Source organism: Condylostylus longicornis, unplaced genomic scaffold (genome assembly GCF_029603195.1).
Source record: "Condylostylus longicornis isolate FDR11 unplaced genomic scaffold, ASM2960319v2 ptg000107l, whole genome shotgun sequence".
NCBI classification, from domain to species: domain Eukaryota; kingdom Metazoa; phylum Arthropoda; class Insecta; order Diptera; family Dolichopodidae; genus Condylostylus; species Condylostylus longicornis.
Window position 1 is genome coordinate 495,597 of NW_026578075.1, and position 22,775 is coordinate 518,371.

Here is a 22,775-nt window from a genome sequence, read left to right on the forward strand (position 1 = left end):
TATCTAACACCGTTATTTCTTAGCGTTACAAACGGTAAGGCAAATTTAGTATACCCTTCGAACATACGTTCGTACGGGTATAATAATTTTGTTTACAATAAAATTTTCACCTCTTAATTTAATTGAACAAAAATACATACTGTAAATGATGTTATATTGTGTGTTATTTAAACATATTAAATAAATAAATTAATAATGTTATTAAATTGTATATAGAAAATAAATTGAAAATTTCATTTAATCGTATACAAGATAATTTATTGGTCATGTCCTTTTAATTAAAATATTTTTAGATTTTTAAGGTGAATTTTCAAAATAAATTTTTATAATAATATTTTAATATTATTATTAATGAAATATTTTACACATCATAAACAGAATTATTTACAAAATAAAATAATTTAAAAAAAGAAAATATTTTATCATGTAAAATAATCTTTATTATATTACAAATTTAATATAATAGTCTAGTGCAATGAAAATAAAATTGTAATATAAAGGAATTTTTTATTTAAATGATAATTTCTTAATTACATATAACTATTATATTGGTAGTAATAATAATATGTAATATAATTTTAATAAAATATAATAATAAAAGTTAATTGTAAAAATATAACGACAATTCTTTGCGTAAAATATAAAAAAGAAAAAATAACAATAGAATAAAGAGGGCAAATAAAAAAAAAAATTTATTTTTATATTTACCACACCATTATCCTAATGATAATTGGGTACTATATTTTTGTTTAAAGAATTTTAAGACATAAAAGGATTAATGATTTTATTCAAGGATATAAAAATATTGCTTACTATTGTTATTATTTTATGAATATTTCAATTCTTCCTTCTCTTCTCTCTACCATTTATGTATACATGAAATTAAAATAATATGCTTTTAATTTAGAATTCCTCTCTTTATAAGAATTCATTCCTCTCTTTCAGATTTTTTGCATATAAAACAATAACTGTATTGTTTCTCATAAGAAAAAATTATGAATTTTATTCTATTCACATATTTTATTAAATTTTTTAATAAAACAAAATAAGAATGATTTGGCATTTGGGGTGAAAAAGGTTTTCTAATCGATTTTCTGTATCACATATGTATGTATAATTATGTTTTATATCGTGATTGAATTTTCTTACGCAAAACAAATCTATATCTATATATATACTCGTATATAAATTATATGAATGGTAACAATATAATTATTGTAATGGGATATAGAAATGAGCATTTAATTTGTTTTGTGGTTTATTATGTGGTAAAGATTATATGGTAATAATAATGTTTATAGAAATGGGTATATAATAATTATAACTGTACTACAAAATTTTAATAATTTTAAATATTGAAAAGTCAAGTTTGTTTTAGGTATACCGTACTCAAAATATTAAATTTTTTTGAAAGAAATTTTTTGGTTAATGAACATGTTTGGTAAAATTTATTAAATTGGTAAAATTCAATGAGTTTGGTAAAATTGAGGTTGTTATGTATGTACACATATATGTATGTATATTCCGTGACAACTTATTTCAAAACATTTTAATTTGATTAATTGATTTTAAAGAAGAAAACATATTAAAAATTATTTTTCTCAAAACAAATGGGATTTTCTTGAATTTTTTTTTTAAGTAGTTACTTGTGACCTGAGTCTCGTTGTAGTTTACATCAGTTTACTGTTTTATTAAATTGCGAATTAATAGATAATTATTCAAATATTTTGTGCAAATGTTTTCAAGTTGGATAACTTTAATAAATTAATTTTTTATGAACGTTTTTCTAGGCTTCACCACAAAAAGAAGTTATTAATTCTGGTAATTTGTAGAACTTAAACCTTTTCTTATTAAAAGTTTTCAAAATATTTGAGGTTTAATGCTGAATACAAATTAAATTCTTTTCAAATTTTTCGGTTTTCAGTGTTTTCTAAAATTATTTTTATTTTTAAATATAATTATAATTAGTTTTAATAGTTGTGTCCTTTATACGTATAAAAAATTAGAATCTGAATTAGAACTAAAAATTATTGAAATATTGTGTGGACATTGTTATTAATTTATACACATTAATTATAAAAAAACAAAAATTATATTTTTACCATTTACAAAATTTTAATTGAAATTTTAAAAAATTCTTTCTGAAATTTTAGGAAAAAATAGGATTAAAAATTTTGGAAATATCTTTTTAAAATTTTATTTTTTTTTATTAAAAAATCAATTATTGTGAATATTTTTGTTTGCTCTGCTTTTGTCATGGCAATTCACAATAATAATTTTCTAATTCAAATCATACCGGAATTAAATTTAATTTTTATTCTCTAAATTCTTCAATAAATAAAAAACGTGGAAAAAACCAAATTTTAATTTTAAATTTTTATATTTTAAAAATTAATTTATAAAATTTTATTGTTAAATTATTTTAATTTAAATATTTTTTTTCTTTCTTTTTACCGACCGTATTGTGTAAACAATAGGTAGGTTATGTGATGGCAACAAATTTTGCATATCGAGTTTTCGGTGGGAACGTACTTCTCCATAGTAGGGAAGTGTAAATAAACTATTTTTAGCAACCTGTCGGTCTGTCGGTCTGTCGGTCTGTCGGTCTGTCGGTCTGTCGGTCTGTCCGTCTGTCGGTCTGTGTGTGCACGCGTGTATCTCAAGTTCGGCTGAACCGATTTTGATGAAATTTTATATGTAAGTTTATTTCCACCATGGCACGGATCGATCAACTTTTGGTATATATCAGGCCTCGGGAACTGCACTTTTTAGCGAGCCTGTTTTACATTTTTGAGCATATTGAAGAACATATTCAACCGATTTACTTGAAATTTCATATATAAGTTTTGCTCTACCGGCGATGAAACCTCCTAACTTTTGGAAGAAATCAGGCGTCAGCAACTGGACGTTTACTACGGGCCAAATATACATTTTTGTGTATATAAAGAGAAATAATCAACCGATTTCATTGAAATTTAATATATAAATTCCTCGTATGAAAACTATGAACATATAAATTTTTTGGAAAGATCAGGGCTCGAAAACTGATCTGCGGGCCGATTTTACATTTTTCACCATATCTACGGAACGAATTGATGGAGTTTCTTCAAATTTGATATTTGAGTTCTGGTTGTTATCGAAACTAACTGGTGAGCATTTCAGGGAATTCGGGTAGCACAAAGCGAAACTCTACTAAGAGCCAAATTTACATTTTTCTAAGTATGTTAACTATAAGCTTACTAATGTCCTAAAAATTGGAAAGAAGTATTTAACAGACATTTTTATAATATTCTGTAACACTTTCACTTAACTAGACAATACACATTGCGGTCGGTTATGTGCTGACCACATCAGATTTTTTTATTTTATAACAAATCTTTTTTACTACATAAAGATTTTTAACAAGTTTCATATTTATTAAAAAAATTTTTATTTAAACTATTATACAGATTTTATAGCATTTAATTATAATATAATTATGCATTTAATTTAAATAATATAAATTACTAATTTAATTAAAAAATAAATTTTTATATTTTAATTTTGGTTTTTTGTTTTGTTTGATTTTTAAATTATTTTATTATTATTATGTATAATTATAAAAATATTAAAATATTATTGGCATATCAATTTTAATAATTTATTGTAATTAATTTATATTAAAAGAGAAAATTTTACTAATAATTGTATATATGTATGTGTAAAAATCAATGATTTTAAATTATATAATAATGTTTTAATTATACAAAATATAATGTTATACGAGTAATAAGCTTAAATGAGAGAAGGAGGTTTTTGTAAAAATTTGGAATAAAAATAATTATTACTACGAGTATTAAAATTTTCTTAATTTTCAAATGCCTACATACTGATAAGCTTCATAATATTGTGATTTCTAAATAAAAAAAAATCATCCTATAAATATGCAATTTTTATATAAATATGAAAATGAAAATTATTTTAAATTAAATTAAAATATGAGCACAATCCAATCGAAAATATTGATCATTTTTGAAAAATTTTAAAAAATTAAGCTGGACTTCCTTTACTTTCTTTCTCATTCATAAACAAATAAAAGTAATTTGTCTAATGATATTTCTATGATTACAAATGAGGCGCTCAGCACATTCGTGGTCTACTTGTAAAAAATTACATTTCGATTAAATTACGAGAAAAATATTTAAATATTTTTATTTTAAATGACGAAATTTTGTCAAAATAGAGTGAAAAGAAGAATAAACTAAAAATATAGAACAATATTCTTTAGGCTATTACACTTCTATTGAACATAATAACTCATTTTTTGCAAAAAAAATTTAATAGGCTACTAATAATAGGCTGAACACCTCAAAAGTAAAAATTTTACAACTTATTTTAATTATACAACAGCTTCTTAATGAAGAGCAACGTAATTTAAGAAGATTTTCTTTTATTCACTTTAAATGCGGTATTACTAACTCCTCACCTTTTTCAAATATTTTTGAAAATTATATAAGGTCGCGAACAATATTATATATGAAAAATGAAGAGAAATAATCAAAACTAATTCAAGATCTAATAAATTAAAATTTGAAAAAAAAAAAAAAAATTAATTTACGAACTATTTTGAAAAATAGCCTATGTATATGGCACTCGTTTTTATTTTTCTTTCAAACACAAAAAAAAATCAGATTAAAAGATTTACTTTTTTATTTTATTTTTAATTTATAAATTAAAATTTAATAATAAAATCTCACATTGCATTCCAATTATAAAGAAAATGAAAAATTAAATAAATAAAATTGTGTAAACTCAATTTAATTTTAAAAATCCTTTATACATAACCATTATTATAGTAGATATTTAATTATACAATATAATAAAATAATAAAATTCTAAGAAATTTTAAATTGCGCACCTATATAACACCATATATACTGTTGTATAATACCCAGGAGTTAAAAGAAGAAAATGACGAAGAAGAAAAAATAAAAACATTAAAAATTAAAATATTTCTAATTACTAAAAAACTATAAAGCCTCCTTTTATTTAAGAAATTTGTAAAACAAGCAACAAAAACCCTCTACAAAACATACTTACACACATATTATTTTATGTGCATTTCAATTAAGATTTTTAATTCTTTAAAATTGAAAAAAAAAATAATAATTTTTTTTTATTTTAATTAAAAATTTCTAACACTGCATAACTCTTAAAAGTTAAGAGTTTATTACAAGGATAAAATGAAACTTTTACAGAACTATAAAAATGATTTTCCTTTTTCATTTTTATTTATTTATTTATTTATTTTATTCTATTTTTGTTTTTGTGATTTAATATGCAAAGAATATAGTTTTGTAAGGCAAAATATGAATGTCCTTAAAACATCAAAAATGTAAAAGGAAAAATAAAAAATGAAATGAAAATTTTAAAATTCAAAAACAAAAGAAAAAAAAAATTAATATTTAAACGCATTATAAAAAAGTAGAGTAGAAAAAAAAAATATATAGGGTGAACAATAAATTTTAGGGTGCATAAACAAAGTGACCAATTACAAATGGTTGCCCAAAATGTAAAAAATTTTATTGATTTTATTGAAATTTGTTATGCCTTTTTAAGATTATTTTGTAATATTACTGGGGAAATAATTATAATTAAATTTTATATATGTATTTTACAGAATGTTATGAACTAAAACCAAAAAATACTCTTATTAACCCCTTCATAATACACACGCACGTACGTTTTATAAATTAGAAAAATAAAGCAGAAATTTCTTTAATAGCATTTTGTAGGTTAAGCAGTTCTGTTATGAAGTCAGTTATAGATCTCTATTAGTAGTTAGGTAACATTTGTTTTTATATGGTTGTACAAGTCTCATTAAAATTTTTAAATATGCTTAATAAATTTACACCATTTTAGTTTTTTAAAAATTTTTCAAAAAATTTTGGTGCACTAAACATGTCGCACATGACAGAGGGCTTATTAATAATGCTAATATCTGTTTTTCATTTATTTTATTTGGATTTCAAAATTACTTACGTATCTCGCATTTTTATTCACGGATTGAGACGATAATGGTGTGAGTTTTATATTGTATTCACATTATTATGTAATTTTCAAGAGAGAAGAATTTTTTCGAGTTCTAACTCTCGGTTTTTTTTCGCATAGCTATAAAAAATTTAATCATCATTTATGAACTTTGTTTTTGAAGGTGACAATTTCAGATGATATTTTGTGATAAAATGAGAAAATTTAGTTAAAAAGGAAAGACTATTGTACTCTTATTGGAAAATTTGGAAAAATGAAATATACAATTAAAAAATTACAATTCAAATTTGAAAGTGAGTGAAAGAGATGATTGAAAGAATGGCGAAATACATAATCAGGCTACTTTTAGTTTTTGTTTTGAATTTTATTAGACGACAATAAAAAATTGTAAGACGGTAATTAAATTTTGTCCAAATATTCATATGCTTTGATAAATTCAAAAATTATATAAAAAAATATAATATTATAAAAATTATTACTCATAAATAACAGGACGAATGAAAGGGTTAATATATTGATAATTAATAGATGTTTGTGATTATTTTATTCGAAAGGGCCACTTATGACATGTAATTCGGAAGGACATATACCAAAAAAAGAAAATATTGCAATTTAATAGATGATTATTTCAAAAAATTTATAATAGTTCAAATAATGAAAATTCAAGTTTCAAGTCTTACGGCAAATTCTAAGGAAATTTTAGGTATTAAATATTTAGTTTAAAAAAATTAACAATTACTTTATAAGTTCCACACGCATTGAAATTCCTAGGCTGAATTATTAATCCTAAATGCTCAAGTTTGTTGCAAAATGTTAAGAATTAATATTTCGAAATAAAGTGTGTAAAATCATTCAGTAAAATTAGCGTTCATTAAATCCGCAACATATTGTCGTCCCGATATTGATCGCTCTAATACTTTCTCCAATACTTTCTGTATACTCTCTCCAATATGATATTGGTCACTTTATGGAATGAAAATTGTTTTTTAAAAAAATAAAAGAGCAAAAATTTAATATGCTATCTCTAAAAAAAAAAAAAAATAGGCCTAATACAAACATAAAAATAAAATCATTTTTTTTTTTTTAAACTCAAGATAAAAAGGTCCTTTTTTTTGAATTTGTTGTAAATTTTTATATAAAATTGAAAGGAACAAAAACAAACTCTTTTTCTTTCTGCATTTTGTTTATATATATATATAATATTATTTAGTACGTATGTAGTCATATTTGTATTTATATAATAAAATAATATATAAAATATTCAAAGAGAGGAAAAACAAAATAAAAAAAAAATCTATATGAATTTTATTATTATTTTTTTTTTTGTTATGTTCATTCGTATGTTTATGTATATGTAATAATATAATAATATCCTTTATATATAATATATTTTTAATGCTTTTGTAATTCTAGTCATGATGAATAAAATGAATTCATCAAGTTCTTTCGAGTTATTTGCACTTCCTTTTCATATAAATTCTGATCATATTGATATTGATGATGATTATCATCATTATTATGATAATTATTATTATGATAAGGATGACGTTTATTATGATATTGTTTTAGTTGTTGTTGTTGTTGTTCTTCTTCTTCTTCTTCATAATAATGATATTGATAATGATGTTGATGATTACAATTATAATATTTTTTATTTTTATATTCATCATTCTTTTTCAATTTTAATTGTTCTTCTTGTTTCCCTTCTTCTTTATATTGTTTTTGGGGTTTATATTGTTGTTGTTGTTGTTGCTGTTCAATATAATATGTAGGTAAAATTAGGATGACTAAAAGTGTTAATTGTAATAAAAGACCAACTAATATTATATGATATAAGCCACCATTTAATTTGGTTATACTATATAAACTACTACCACCAGAATTTAATGATGATACATCACCTATGTAAAAGAAGTAAAAAAAAAAATAAAAAAATAATAATAATTATTAAATTTAATTAAAATATAAAAAATAATTATTTTAATATTTAAAAATTTTATTTTTAAAGAGATGAATAAGTTTAAGAGAAATACAAATTAATTTGTGATCAATTTATGAGAAAAATCATTTGGTAAATTTCTCATATGTGGAACATTACAGAGATAGGGGAAATTTATTTTATAAAATTCAATCATATACCCTCAATAATAATTATTTTTTTACTCTTTATTAAAATGTCATGTACTCTCTCTATAATTTTAAAAAATCACATGTAAAATATATTTTTATTTGAATTAGAGTTTAAATAATTTCCAGAATAATTCATTCTTTGTTTTGCATTCAGAACTAAATAATTTCTACTTCCTTCCCAGTATATGCCCTCTCCTAAAATCGAAAATTGAATTCCTGTGAAAATTCTTAATTCCTGATTAAATCTAAAATTTATTTTACTCACGAGAACTTTTTTACTATTACACTAACATGTATTTAAATAGGAATAAAACACAACACCATATGTTAATACAGAGAAATCTGTAAGATGCATTAAATATGATTTTGAGATAATGTTGTTAAAATAATTTCAATTTTACATTAAAGAAAGAATATTGCAAAAATGGAGGTGAACATTAGAGTTGACTCACGTAAATTAACCAAAGACATTAACTATTCATGCTCTAGCTCTTGTTTATCCTTAATATTCTTATTTAATTTGTTTAATATTAAATATTTTAAATTTTTTTAAAAAAAATTTTCAATACAAAACTTTTTCCAAATTTATTAAGTATATTTTGTTTATGGTTATAAGAATTTCCTTTATACTTAACAAATTATAATCGTTTTAAAACACCTTTTGTTCAGTCATAATATACTTGTTTTCTGTATATCATTATGAATATACTTTTATTATTTTATGGAAAATTTTCATTTGTTCCTCTTATAATTCCAGCTTAAGTCTATATAAAAACAGAAAAATAAAAATAAATTTTATTATGATGGTTGTACGAAAAAACAAAAATCTTGCTAAGAAAATTTTCCGAAAAAAAAATTATTGTTAAAGCTGTTAAGTAATTGAACGATTTAAGAACTTGTAAATTGTTATTTTATGAAATTTAGCACTAAAAACGAACACTTGATAATTGATCGCATTTTTTTTTTTAATTTAATATTGTCGTTTTAATATTGTCAGTGGAAAAGGAACTCGCCATTATGTCCGAAAACTTTGTATACAACCTCAACAAGTAAATTTTTCAATTAATTGTTATATTACTAAAATTTTTTTAATTTTGCTTGTATTTCAATTTCTAGCCTATTTGTAGAATTTGTTGAATTTGCTAGCACTCGGAATTATGTACGGCCAACCGTTTTTTTTTTTTTCAAATTTTTTTACACAATTGTAAACAAATCTAGTGAATTCGCATACTTAATACTAAACTGTTATATTCACAAAATTTCTTGCCGAGATTTAATATTGTAGATTTTTGTAGATTTTTAAGGAAACCGAATGGGACAAGAGGATCTCCCCCGAGTGACCGTGGCGATTCGCAGTCTCTGTCCATACAAAATAAACCAATTAGACAAAAATTATCCTTAAATTGATTTGTTCTGTTTCATATCATAGGAACTCGTACAGATATTTGTAGTTCAAATATTTTCTATTGAAAATTTGATAAGAAAACGATACCTTCCTCATTTTTCAAATAATAATCAATGAGAAGTTTACGAACAAAAATTCAACTTTAACAATACGAGTATAACAATGTTAAAAATAATTTAATTTTATTTTTCTTTATGTCATAAATGTTTCAAATGAATTTTTTTACTTTTTAAAAAGTTCTACTGAATAAAAAATTATTTTTTTTTGTAAGGAAGTTAAGGATTCTGAGAAATTAAATTCTTCTTATGAAAGTTTAATTCTTAAAATAAAGACGATTTACTAGGAAAAAATAAAAGAATGACAAAAATTTTATTTCTCTTTAAATTTATATGGTTGTTGTTGCTCTATTGAACTACCCCAATAAATTCAAAGAGATTTCAGAAGTAGAGATGTCAGAATTTCTTAAAATTGGTGCATAAATTTTTTGTGTATATTCTCGAATTTGGGATATTCCAAAAATATTTAAAATACATTACAACAATTTAGGTTCACAATTTATGTAGAAACTAAGCTATATATACTCGTTAAATTGATATTGAAGTTCTTGTATTTTCAATAAAATTGGTATTATGGCTTTGATAACTCGAAATAATTGTATGAAACATTATAAATTTTCAGATAATCGTCAATGATCATCTATATATCCTGTTGGAACTTAATAACACTATATAGACTGCGAAAAGATATTCCTGAATCTTGTTTAAACATGAGCACATTAAAGCATGAATTTAAGGTATTGAGTCAAATATTTTCAAATTTTTCGAAATTTCCAAACAAAATTTCTTTCTTCAACCCGAGCTCAGCTACAAATTTTGAACCCGGGATCCGAATAATCAAATAACTTCTTAATAAATAACGTATGTAATCATATGTAAATGTTATATGCAACAAACACATATTTGGCATTAAAATTATATTACTACCAATTTTCACATTAATTTTGTAAATTAATCGTCATTTTAAATTACTTCTGAAAAATTTCTGAATGCAATCTAATAATATTAAAAACTAATGTTCATATTAATCCAATTTATTCACACAGTTCTTCAAAAAATTCAGATTTTTCATTAAAAATAAAAATGAAAATTTTAATAATCTCTAAAAAGAAATTTATTTTATATATTTTGAAATTTATCAAATTAAAATTTTAAATATGCAATGCAACTGTTGCAATTTTACCACATACAAAAATTTTTATTTTCATAAATTGTAAGTTAATTTTATTCATTGTTAAAATTATAGCTTTAAAGCTTTTATTCTGAAATATAATATATTGTATTAAAGTTGACATATTAAAATTAAGTTAATAAATGTGTGTCGAGACTATATTTATGGATTTGCAAAGGTAGAACACATATGAATACCATTTATATGTCGGAATGTTTAACTATAGGATGTGTTTATTGTTGAAATATAATCAGTTAGGAAAATTGACAATATAATATTGCATAATCGGACAAAAATTTGTAAATTTTATTTTCAAATTATTTAAAATGTGGGATCCATACTGTAAGTATGTAGGATTCATACTGTATAGTTGATGTATGTCCCGTATCACTTATCCCATAATTTGAATAATATGTTCAATATACTATAGGTATAGTAGGTGATACCTATAGTATATCGAATGTATTATTCACACTACGGGATAAGTGATACCGGACAGGATATGACCCATGATACGGGATGGGATATGACTCATGATACGGGATAATAAAATAAAAAAAATGTTTACAGGCATAAATTTTTTAAAGAAATCAAATTCGAATTGTATTTAAAAAAAAAAAAAATTCCAAATTTTAATTCTATTTTAAAGGTGAATTAAGGACAGAATTTAGGGAAAATATACCTGTATTAAATTTTTGAATTTATAAGCTTCAATTATTTATAATTTGAAAAAAAAATGTTTTATTGGTATAATTTGACCTTCAGGATTGATAATGTTGTATGAAATTCGATGAATAATATCGCCATTAAACAACAAAAATTAGATATTTTGGGTACGCTCTATAGTAGTCAAGGTCGATCATAACTTTTTTTTTTTTTAAATTTTATCCTATATATATTAAAACGTGTACGTATACATTAAATGTAACATGCACTTACATACTTTGCAATAATATATTGTTATACATAATAAAAGGTGGTCCGGAACTACTCAGAGAATTTCTTAGTGGAGTAAAGAAATTATTGAAATCCGAGCAAGTTCATTAAAAGTACTTTACGTGACAAATAGCCTATGTATAACATGACAATATCATGTTGAATGACCAAGTACTAGAGAATAATTTATCGAATTGAAAAAAAAAAAGAAAATGTGGTGTTGTGCAAACATTATTGATACAATCAATGTTTTTTAATTAATTTTCAGCTTTCCAGGTCCAAATTTTATGTTCAATCTGTCATTTCTTGAAAACGCTAAGTCCGATATCACTGACATTACCGATTATAGGTCTATTAATTGAGAGAAATGGCTCCAGTTTCGAAGTTTTTATGTATGCTTTTTTTCGAACAGAATTTTTTAAATTTGGTTTTCATGAATTCTTCAAAATTACTCCTAGAATTCCGCCATTTTTACACCATTTTTCAAAATGAACAATCTCTTTCCTAAAAAACTGATATGAACCAATTCCTTCAAGATCTCTAATACCAGTTTTGGTCCACCCGGTATAACAAAATTTTATATGCCAAGGCTATTGTAATAACATTCTGTTAGTTTTTATTGTTTAGTTAATATAGTTTTCTACCTGTTTCAAATATTTATTCACCTATATTATAAGATATAGTAACCGTAATAATAATAATAATAAAAAAAAGTAATAAAAATATTGTAAAATATGATTTTCAACTACATTATTCATCACGATAAAACGGAAAACCAAAATTACACACCATACTGTTTATACACATACACACCCAAATTAGTATTACAAAAAAAGTAGTTTACTCTTATATTTAATATACTTGTAATAATAACGAGCGTCATTATACAGAGACATCATCGCGCTGTACTTTATATTTTTTGACATTTCCCAGGACTATTAGATAGGATTTTAGGTTTTGTTTTTGGTTTTTTGTAATTCTGTTTCCTTTTTTTTTTCTTTTTGACTTATTGTACACACAATAATAACTGCAGGACAAAGTAGAGGATAATAACATTTAAGAATTCTAAAAATAAAGTTGAAAAAAAAAACTAGACAATAGAAGGCAAGAATAATAAAAAAATAAAAGTAAACATGGAGACGCACACACTAACGTGTAAAAAATTTTTTTTTTTTAATAAAAACAAATATGTTTTTTTTTTTTTGTATATATAAAAATTTTATAGAAATATATTTGAGTTACTAAATATCCTTGAAGGGCATTTAAAATTATGCCACAAAAGATTGGCTTTTTCTTTTGTTCTCGGCTATATAGAAAAAATTTTTTTTCCTCTTCTTCTTCTGTTGTAAGGTATTAGAGAATTGTTTGTAATTTGAGATAAATGATCGTACTTGAATTTACTTCCAGAGAATGTTGTTGGAGAAAATTGTATATAAAAATGTTATAAATCATAATTTAAAAATTGATGTGCAGCTTAACAATTTTGGGATATGAATAATGAAAAAAAAAATTATTAGTAATTCAATATTAAAAACGGGGTGATTTAGAACGGGATGATCATCCTCATATTATTTGGGTATCTGAATACATAAATTAAAAATTTACTTTCATTTGCCAATAATCTAAATGTTTATTGTTAGAATCGTAAAATTGAGAAGATTCACACCTAGATTAGAGGGATGCAAATTCATTCAAATATAATTTTAATTCTCAATATTATCAGCAAGTATAAGCTCAATTAATATTTAAAATTCTTTTACATTAACATGCTCAATTTAAATGTCTAAATCCACCTTGTAAGCTTCCACAGTTCCACTATTTCGTGTATAATTCCACTGATTTCATATAATGTGCTTAATAGACATAATATGCTATGTAAATCTAATTGTACAAGTTTCAAAGGTAATTTGATAACAAGTCGATTGATAGCAAGTTTTAATTCAGTATAACAGTTAAAATTCAGTATAATAATAATATATTTATTGGTGACAGTGAGGGAATCGGATCGATATTGTACTGGTGACGGTAACTGTAAAATTTCTTTTATTGTAGTAGATCTAATAAATTCAGTTGATGGAAAAATCGAAATGTTGTACTGATATACACAATTCAAAACTTTGGATTTCGTAGTAACTATCGTAAGGAATATTTATCACACATATTAAAGAAGCCACAACCATGTTCTAAAACATCAATTCTATATAAAATGACAATTCCATAGCTGGAAGAAGTAAATTCTTATATCCTTAAGTTGGCATTATCAATTATAACAATAAAAACCAGAAATTTAATACTTTCACTCTATATCATTTATATTTTCTGTACAAATGTACCTTAAAGCTAAAACATTTCTATTTTATTTTTTAATAACATTTTAACTTTATTATTATACGGCTATTTTAAATGAATTGTAAAATATGTACGAGTATAATATTTTGTATAGCTATAAAAACAATCAGTTATAACAATTTTATGAATACTTGCCACAATTTTCAATTCTATTCACAATTCTCGACTATAATATTCGGCTAGTTTTATGTGTGTACACAATTACGTTATATCAAAGAGGCTTTAAGATTTAAGTTGGCAAAAGAAAATGTAAAATATAAGTTCGTAACTATCATTGTAAATGTTTAAAGAACAGATTTTTCTAAAGGATGTGTAATTTAATTTATTTTTCTCTTTTTGCTCTCCTTTTTTTTTACATTTTAATTTTTTATATACAATTTTTTTTTCAGTAAAAACCCGGAACTTATCTAGACAACTTGAAGATAAAATGACTTAGTTTAACAATATTTAAGTATTATACTAGGTAAGTGTGTACATTGTAAAACATTTTGTATATAAACACGTATAAAATTCTCTGTTATACATACAAAATATTATTGTTATATGAAACATGAATATAAAATAATTTTTTTATTACATTTTACATAGTTTAGTTACGGTTTCTCTTTCATTCAAATAATAGGGAAAAAATAATTATATATTTTTAGAATAAAAAAATTATAAATGGCCTTGATAATAGAAATTTTATTTGTAATAATAATTTTAATGCTTGTAATGATAGGCATTCCAGATAATAAACGAAGTATAATGTATAACAAAAACAATTATGTTAAATACACTTAAATATACAATAAGTTTTACGACAGTAGTATGACGTATAAAATTTTCTCATAATATTTTTATATTAAAGAGAAGAGAATTTAAACTTTTACTCTTATTTGAATGAGCATTTAATTGATTTTGGTATATAAGAATTTGTATAGGTTTTCTTTCTGCTGAGTTCCAATTATTAACCCATTTTATATAGATACTTTTTTTTATCTTTTTATTGAAAACTTTTCACAGTCGCAATTTTGCAGTACTGTAGGCGATTTGTTGGAAATGATAAAGGTTATAAAATAATTTCACATTCGCCAGTCCAGAATAAAAATGCCATAATTAAAGTCATAGTAATTTATTAAAATTATCTTAATAAAATGCTCTGAGTGATTTTATGCATGGTGATTCGCATAAGGTTACAAATAATTTATGATTTTTTATGCAGGGATGATTCTTTATTCAATTCCAGCAAAAAACCGTGTGTATGACAGGGAGTGTGGAGTACACGTTTTCGATATATAGCATGTTAAAAGAAATCAGTCTCAAATTTTACTTTTGTATAAATAAATGCTTACTCGTATAACTTCGGAGTTGTGTAACATTAGCTAATCGTTAGACACTTGTTTTAAAGTCAATAAGTACATCTTTATTTTTAGTCCTACAGTCAATTATATATGATCTTTAGTTTTCGAAAAGAAGTCACTCAAAATGAGAACTTTGGATTTTTTTTTTTGAACACGAAAATTCTCGCTACAATAAATGGTAAAAGTTTTCAATGTAATATTTTCTCCACTTTTTTACACAAGTTGAATGTATTCAACAATAGATACCTTATATTTTGTAAAACTTTCCCTTATACTCAAATTACCAAAAATTTAAGGTTCTCTTCTTTTTAAATCGAATTTATATTGCAATATTGAATTATTCTCACATATTTATTTATTTTTTATATAAAATAATATTCGAACTTTTTCTATTTCGAACTCATTTCTCAAATTTATAAGTGATTTGCATGAAACTAAAACTATCATATATAATTGTTATGTAAGTACAAAATTTTGAGAGAACTTTTTATAATAGAATAATATTATTTATGATTGAGAAGAAATCATGAAATTCATTTGCATTTTGTTTTCTCACTAAAATTAACTTATTAAAATTTACTATCGTGATAATGAATATATTCTTCGTTATGCATGTACAAGTATATATATGGAATAAAAATTGCATTATGAAAAATTAAGTGTGATGTGTCAGCTTTCATTTCTGAATTTCCATTACATATTAAGCATTTTATAGTGAAAATTTAGTATATAGAGAAACAAAAATATTTTTCTCATTATTTTAAAAGAGTAGTAATTGCATTTTTAAGAATCAAATAAAATATTATTTGGAAGTACAAATATAAATCACTCATTTTCACTCTACGTACAAATATTTCCTTTTCTATTATCATAATATCTGAGAAAGAAATTCAAAAAAAAATGGTACACAGATTTTAGTAAAGGACTAAAAAGAAGATAAAAATTCTTATAATTTCAAAAGAATTTTAAATTAAATGTAAGACGCGCGACAATTTCAACAGAAATATAAAGATTCTTTGAGATGCATTTTTGAATTTTAAAAAGAAAAATTTTTTTTAAAAATATTATGTTAAATTTTGACGTGTCATATAAGGATAATAATCAATTTAATGTTGCTAAAAACACCTTCCAAATAAAACTGACATACACCTTCATTATGAATACTTAAAATGTATATTTTCTCATATTATGAGAATATCAAAGTACAATGTATTTTACATAATGCACGAATTTACTTATAAAACTTTTCATCAAAATGTAAAAATATATCAAGGATTACAAAATTCTCATGCACATATGAATTATTTGACTAAAATATATTTCTTTTTTTTGCTTTTCTTTTATCGTTCCTAAATTACTTAGAAAAATATCGTACAATATTTTTAAATAAATCTTTTTCTTACACATTATAATTTATGCAATATACATTTCTCATAATATAATGCTGAGCTGAGCTGAGCTGAGCTAATAATATATCTTTTGATTTGATGCGAAATGAACTTTAAGAAAATATTAAAAAATAGCTAGTACAGAAATTTTATTAACCCTTTCTTAGCTAGTAAAATTTTAGCATGATATATGCGACTCTTATGTTTCTGTTGACGATATTGGAATACCGTATAATGAATTCAATGTTAATTCCAATTTATAGTTATTCATTACTCAAATTATAATATTGAATCATGGTTGAACAAAAATTTTGAAATTGTAACTTTCAAAGAGAATAGAGAGGTAACGGAGTACCAACGAAACAGTTAAATGAACTCGGAACAGGAAAAAGAATAACTTGTTTTTATTGACCCGTATTGCATTCAAAAGGGTAGGTTATTTTGAAATGTTTTCTGAGATACCTATCATTAACACTGTTACAACAAAACTAAAAGGATGAATGTAAACGGCAAATGATTTCGGTTGTTAACTAAGAATAACAGTGGAACTGTAAAATGAACTGTACAGTATTTTACATCTAATGTCACACACATATAGAAACCGATGACATTAAAAAAAACCGTCAGTGGTAAAGTAAAAATTTGGGCTGTTTTGCCTTTGGCGATGGAATTCGCAGCGGTAGTTTCACTTGATTCTGGGCAGTCCCATTTAAATAATGTGTATTCCATAAATTTTAACATTTTGCCGCATACAACCATTCTTATTATGTTTTTATCTTAAATGGGATTTGTAAGTGAAAATTAGGAATGCTATTTTTAGAGTATATTATTGGACATATTGGAAACTGTAAGATCTGATTTGGAATATTTTAATATTTACTATTTTTTAACATTAAATATAACATTACATTGTACATTTGCACTATATTAGGAAAGTTAAGTAAATATCGATTTGAGACAATGAAAAATGCCATAGGGAAATTTTTTGTAATGACAACTAGAATAAGGACTACACCTCGTACACCATAAAATTGATTATATTTTTATGAGAAGAGATTGAAAAGAGATTTTCATGTTTTATATACGAATTAAATACAACCCAGTTTATTGCACTATAGGGTTAAAAATCACAATGAAAATTTACAATTTCTTTCTGCATTTTGGTAAAGAAATTCCAAGTTTTTTTTTTTTGTTTTTGTTTTTGTTTTCATTCACAACGTAAAATTCTCGTTTCGAAATGAAAGAAATTTTTCTTGAAATATAAAATGAAGAGAAATTTCATACACTAAATAGATTTTTCTTACATTAGATGTAATTCTTAATAAAATCAAATCAAAGCAGGATATAAAAATCACTAGAAAAAGTTCCATTACTTCCATTTTTATTTTCTGCTCTTATTTTGTTTGTTTTTTTTTCTTTTTGAATGTAAATTATATTATTTAGGTATGCATTTCTTAGTTTTCAAATTCTTTTTTCATTATTTCTCTTCTTTTCTTTATCCATTTCTTATTTTCATTCCTTAAATATTGCATAAATTATGAAACACTCTGTACTGTCAAATATAATACTTAATAAAAACTTGTATTAACATAAATGTTTGTGTACTTTTTTTTTTTTTCGAAAATCAGAGATGATTTAGAACTAAATATGTATATATTGTGTTTGTTTTAATGTATAATAAAAGATTTGAAAAAATTCATCAAATTCACATCAAGATTTATACAAATAAAAACAAAAAATGTAGAGTAAAGTAATAAAAAATCGCAATAAAATAGTAAATTCTGGAATTCTTATGGAATTCTTATGGAATTCTTATGGAATCCAATATAGAGTGAACTGTTTTTTTATACTTACTTTGCAAAAATTTAGAAAAGAGAAGCAATTTGAAATTTCATACTCAGACAGAGTAAAGAGAAGAAACGAAATTTTAAATAATTTTCTCATTTGGAATAAAACTCTTTTTACAAATAAGAGTGCTGAGTGAAAATTTTAAATATTCAGAAGGGGTATAATATTTTTCAATCACTGCTATTCTATTTAAGTTTCTCTCAATTTATATGAACCCTATTTTGTGACAATCTACTTATATTTAATAACATACTACACTGAGGGCTTGATAATATACATATTGTAAACTGTATGAATTCATAGTTAATAATAATATTTATGATTTATTTTGGAATGAAATTTACTTATTAATTTTACAGTGAAAATTCAATTCAAAATTCACGATATTTTACACAATTATAACTTCAATATTGTGATACTCGTACAAGTATTTAAACTCCAATACCCGTATTGAAATTCTGTGTTTCATAAAATGTGTATGGGAAAATAATTCATGAATTTAGTTCTTAAAATAGCATAATAAAGGTTTTAACTATATATTATGATTTCTCACTATATTTCTACAAGACAGGAGCGAACACGAGTCGAAATTTTCTATTTCATTCCACTTACTACTGGTTAACCTTATATACAGAATAAATTTTTTTTAAAAAAAAAAAATAATATAGAGAATATAGAGTTATAAAAACAATAAGAATATAGCGCAATCATTCTGATTTATTAAAACAGATTCAGCTAAAATATAAAGAAGAAATATGCAGTTTTAAGGATAATTTCCTTGAATTTTTTATATAAAAAAAAAATTCCTTTTTATTTTTATGCATTTCTTATACTCATAGTAACCAGAAATATATTTTTTTATATACATAAAAATGTACATAATATAAAGTATAAAATTGAGTATACGTATACAAAAATCTTTGAATAAAAGAATAAAAATATTATACAAGAAAAAAACAAGGAAAGTAACTGCAAGTCCCTTTTAAAAATAATATAGAAAGGACGAAATGTAGAAAATATGTAAAAGTAAATATTTATATTTGTATGTAAGCAAATAAAAACAAAAAAAAATATAAGATAATAAAATCAAGAAAACTCATAAATTGTCAAGTATGTAGTCTCAGTTCTATAGTTGTAATGTAGAAAGTCACATGTGTGAGGTTTCTATATTTTTATATGCAAAAAAAATAAATATTTAACATACTCGTATATGGCCACACGTCATGTATATATTATGTATAACAGCATTTTATAACTACATATTCAAAATATCACCCATATTATAAAAATTACTTTAAGAGAATGAATTCGGTCTCTAAGTGTAAGGATCCTTGATAAGAAATATTTTATGAATTTGAATTTTTTTTTTTTTAATATTAATAATAAAAAGAAAAATATTATTATATATTCCTTTGTAGCCATATAAAATCGAAAAAATCTCAAATATATAAAAAAATTATAAAAGAAAAATTAGAATAATGCAGGGCATAGACCCCAAGTTGAAACCATATCAGAAAATGAAAAAAAACGATAAAGATATTTGAAAATCAACTTAAGTGGTAAGTTTTATTTCCTAATGGAATTTCTATGATCGTATTTTGTTTTTTTTGGCTAGTTTTGTATTCTCTACTTCAAATGATACAATAATTTTCTTGGAGTCCAAGATTTTTCATTTCTTATTTTTTTCAAATTATTAATTCATAAGTATAAGGACATTATGAATACTCGTAAACTTTTATACAATACAATTAATTTCGGGAGTGTTTGGAATTCAATTTTCTTAAAGGGAAATAAAAGTATTAAATTAAAATTTAATTTAATTTTGTCAATGGCTATAAGTAAAAAATTAATTTGTTATAGGAATTCCTCAATAATTTTCATAGAAATTCTAAACGAAAGAGTTTTTAAGAGTGCCGTCCAAGAGTAATGCATATATAAGCTTTGTATTATCAACATTTCCTACTATATTTGAAGAAAATGAAAAAAATTATAAAATAATTACCTTGTATATGTGTCATAAATGTATCCTTTTTATCATAATTATCAATATCATGTAATGAATATTGATCATATGGATAACCATGTACTACATTAATTGTATTTGATCCACTTGATACTGAATTATGTTTATGACGTTCAATTTCAATACTTTTTTCAGTTGATTGAGAATAAATATCATGTATATGAGCTCGACAGCGTATCTGAAAAAAAAAGGAAATTTTTATATGTTAATTCAATTTGAAGTTCTAATTGTAGCGTCCTTTATATTTAGTAATAAAAATTTTTAGTGTAGTCTGGTGTAGGACAAATAAAACAATGTTCTTTAACTTTTCACCAACAATTAATTTAAACAGTTTCGATTTAATTTTAAACATTATTGTCATATAAAATTATTATTTTAGCCCTGATGAAGTTTTAAAATTAAATCGAAACGTTGGTGAAAAATTAAAGAACATTGTTTTATTTGTCCTACACCAGACTACACTAAAAATTTTAATTAATTCAATTGTTTTTGTAACATGCTCGACCCATCGATTAATTAATAAAAATTTATTAAAATTCAACTGCACATACATACCTTTAGTTTACCACGTTGAAAATGATCTTCAGTTACAACAAATTGAATATATGCATATGAAGTTTCTAAATCATTTTTATCCTTAATTGGTTTATGATATTTAACATAACCAGGTTTAACCTGAAAAAAAAAATACAAAAATTATAATTAGTTGAATAACTTATTAGATTGTGTTAAAAATTTCTTTAAAAATTTTTTTTAAATATTTTATGGTTTAAATGAGAAGATTTTAATAATTAAAATAACGTATTTAATAATTTTTTAAAATAATTTCCTCTTGGATTTTGGATACATAAATTGGCGGAACAGTAAATTTCAATTGAAAAAAATAATCATTGAAATTTATAATTGTATGCTCTCAGTTCACAAATTGGTAATCTCAAAAACTTGCAAAATTGTAGTTTTGGGATATTATTCCCAAAAATTAATGTTCTCATTTTCAGAAGGCATTCTCAATTTCAGAAGGAAATTAACTTCAATTAAATTTTGCATAGGTACTTTCACAACACTTTGTACATTCACTCAAATAATGTTTATACTCTCTCTCTCTCAATAATGTTTCAAATAATTTTTATAAATATTTACGTTCATATCTTCATTTACTCTCTTCTAGATCGAGAATGGAATTGAGAATGTATAATATATTAGAGCGAATAATATTTTATATGGTAATTATTTTGCTATATTGGAGACTGATAAGAATTGCTACGATAATAATTATTATTGAAATCATTATGTGAGTATGTTTATGTTATAAATTAATGTTAAAAATTATTTTAATAGCAGAGGAAGTTTTTGAGAATATTAATCAATATAATTATTAAGATATCATCGAAAATATTTTTTATTAATGAATTCTACGTAAATTTTAAATGCTGTAACTAAAAGTATATACATACCATAATTATATACTACCATAATTAGGACTTACCTCATTTGGAATTTAAATAGCTATTACATATGTTAAACAAAAACTTAATAAATTAACACGTTTTGTTTAAATATTTAACAAATTAAAGAAATTTTACTCTAATATTGTAAACTCTGAAATAAATTTAATTTTTAGGTTTACATTGTCTAATTTTAGCATAACACTCTCAAATTAATTTAATTTGACGAAAAAAAAATGTCCTATTTATATGGTTTGTAACACATTCAAAAATTATAATTGAAATAAAAAAAAATTTTCCAATTCAATGGACTTTTTGTCCTTTTCTTCCAATTTTTTTTATTTTTGTTTTTTTTGTCCTTATTTTTTTGGTATTTTTTGTGTATTTTCTTTAAAAAAAAAAGAAAAGGGATAATTTCTTAAATATTTTTTCATCAAAAATATTGTTTTTGTATTTTTTTTTTTATTTTTCTTTTCAATTTTCTTTCATTTTTTTTCCTATTTATTTTTCTTATAAAATTTTTATTATGATGTCCTTAAAGCCAAAATGTCATATGTGCTGATGTAAATTATTTCTTTATAACATTTATTTGTTTTTTTTTTCTGTTTTCTTTACTCATTCTCTTAAATACGACGCCCACAATTCACACAA

General features: G+C 23.0%; 1 protein-coding gene across 1 annotated transcript in view; it reads right to left on the bottom strand.

Moving 5' to 3' along the window:
* Positions 1-6,878: 6,878 nt before the first annotated feature.
* Positions 6,879-22,775, bottom strand: part of LOC129614403 (uncharacterized) — a 74,680-nt gene continuing 58,783 nt past the window's right edge. The window contains exons 4-7 of the mRNA XM_055528990.1: positions 21,235-21,354; positions 20,659-20,857; positions 7,715-7,931; positions 6,879-6,993 (exon numbers count right to left, since the gene is read on the bottom strand). Coding sequence (XP_055384965.1) covers positions 6,879-6,993; positions 7,715-7,931; positions 20,659-20,857; positions 21,235-21,354 — 651 coding nt within the window. The remainder of the gene's footprint in view (positions 6,994-7,714; positions 7,932-20,658; positions 20,858-21,234; positions 21,355-22,775) is intronic.